Genomic DNA, 1,038 nt, shown 5'->3' on the forward strand with positions numbered 1-1,038 from the left:
GCACACCCCTGAGGTCACTCGCACTGGGCCCAGGTGCACACCCCTGAGGTCACTCGCACTGGGCCCAGGTGCACGTCTGCTCTAAACTTGGCTTCCTGCTGTTTTGTCTACATCCCGGTCTGAAATTTCCTGGAACTGCTTTGTTGTTGTTGTTGTTGTTGTTGATCCTGGGGCCTGATCAGGCCTAGGCCATGCCCGGGTTTGTTCACCGAAGGCTAGCCCTCTTCCTTGAGCCGCAGCGCCACTTCCCGTTTTCGGGTGGTTCATTGGAGATCAGAGTCTCATGGACTTTGCTGCCCGGGCTGGCTTTGAACCGCGATCCTCAGGTCTCAGCCTCCTGGGTCGCCGGCCTGAGCGGCCTTTTCTGCCTTGAGTTCTAACATTTGGCTGAGATTTGTCTGATGGTTTTCTCTGCCCGCGCACCCTCCCGGCCCGGGCCTCGGCAGGGCGCCGGCCGGCTCAGAGCCACGCAGCGTCCCCCCGCGGCCTCCTCCCGGCCGTGTGGCACGTCCCGCTCACCCCCTCCCGGGGCCTCTGCCATGCCACTGGGCGTCCAGGCCTGCAGCCTCCTCCTCGTCCCCGGTGGGCCTCCTGTCCAAGAGGCGCCTTCCATTGACGAGGTCCCAGAGTGCACTGAGCACCGGGGCTGGAAGGAGCTTTGGCAGGTGTCAGCGTTAGTGTCTGGAAGGTTCCTGCCTCGAGCGTGTGTGAAGATGGAGCCAGGGCATGCAGCTGCGGGAGGGGCGGGGCACAGCCAGCTCCCGGGGCCGGTGTTGTCTGTACCCTGCTGCCTCTGGGCGCCGTCCCCCGCCGCCGTCCCCGCCGCCCGCCGCCTGGCCCCACTCGCATGCTGCCTTGCAGACGGTCCAGGATGGCCGACAGTTTCTGAAGTACGTGGACCCCAGGCTGGGAGTTCCGCTGCCGGAGAGGGACTATGGGGGAAACTGCCTCATCTACGACGCAGACAACGAGACGGACCCCTTCCACAACGTCTGGGTATGGAGCCCCCCTCCCCTCCCCCCTCCCCTTCCCCCTCCC

At 65.1% G+C, this 1,038-nt stretch overlaps 1 protein-coding gene across 1 annotated transcript in view; it reads left to right on the top strand.

Moving 5' to 3' along the window:
- Positions 1–1,038, top strand: part of Ptdss2 (phosphatidylserine synthase 2) — a 22,643-nt gene that overhangs the window by 18,539 nt on the left and 3,066 nt on the right. The window contains exon 4 of the mRNA XM_013033342.1: positions 862–996. Within this exon, the coding sequence (XP_012888796.1) occupies positions 862–996 (135 nt within the window). The remainder of the gene's footprint in view (positions 1–861; positions 997–1,038) is intronic.

This window comes from Dipodomys ordii, unplaced genomic scaffold (assembly GCF_000151885.1).
Source record: "Dipodomys ordii isolate 6190 unplaced genomic scaffold, Dord_2.0 Scaffold166, whole genome shotgun sequence".
NCBI lineage: Eukaryota > Metazoa > Chordata > Mammalia > Rodentia > Heteromyidae > Dipodomys > Dipodomys ordii.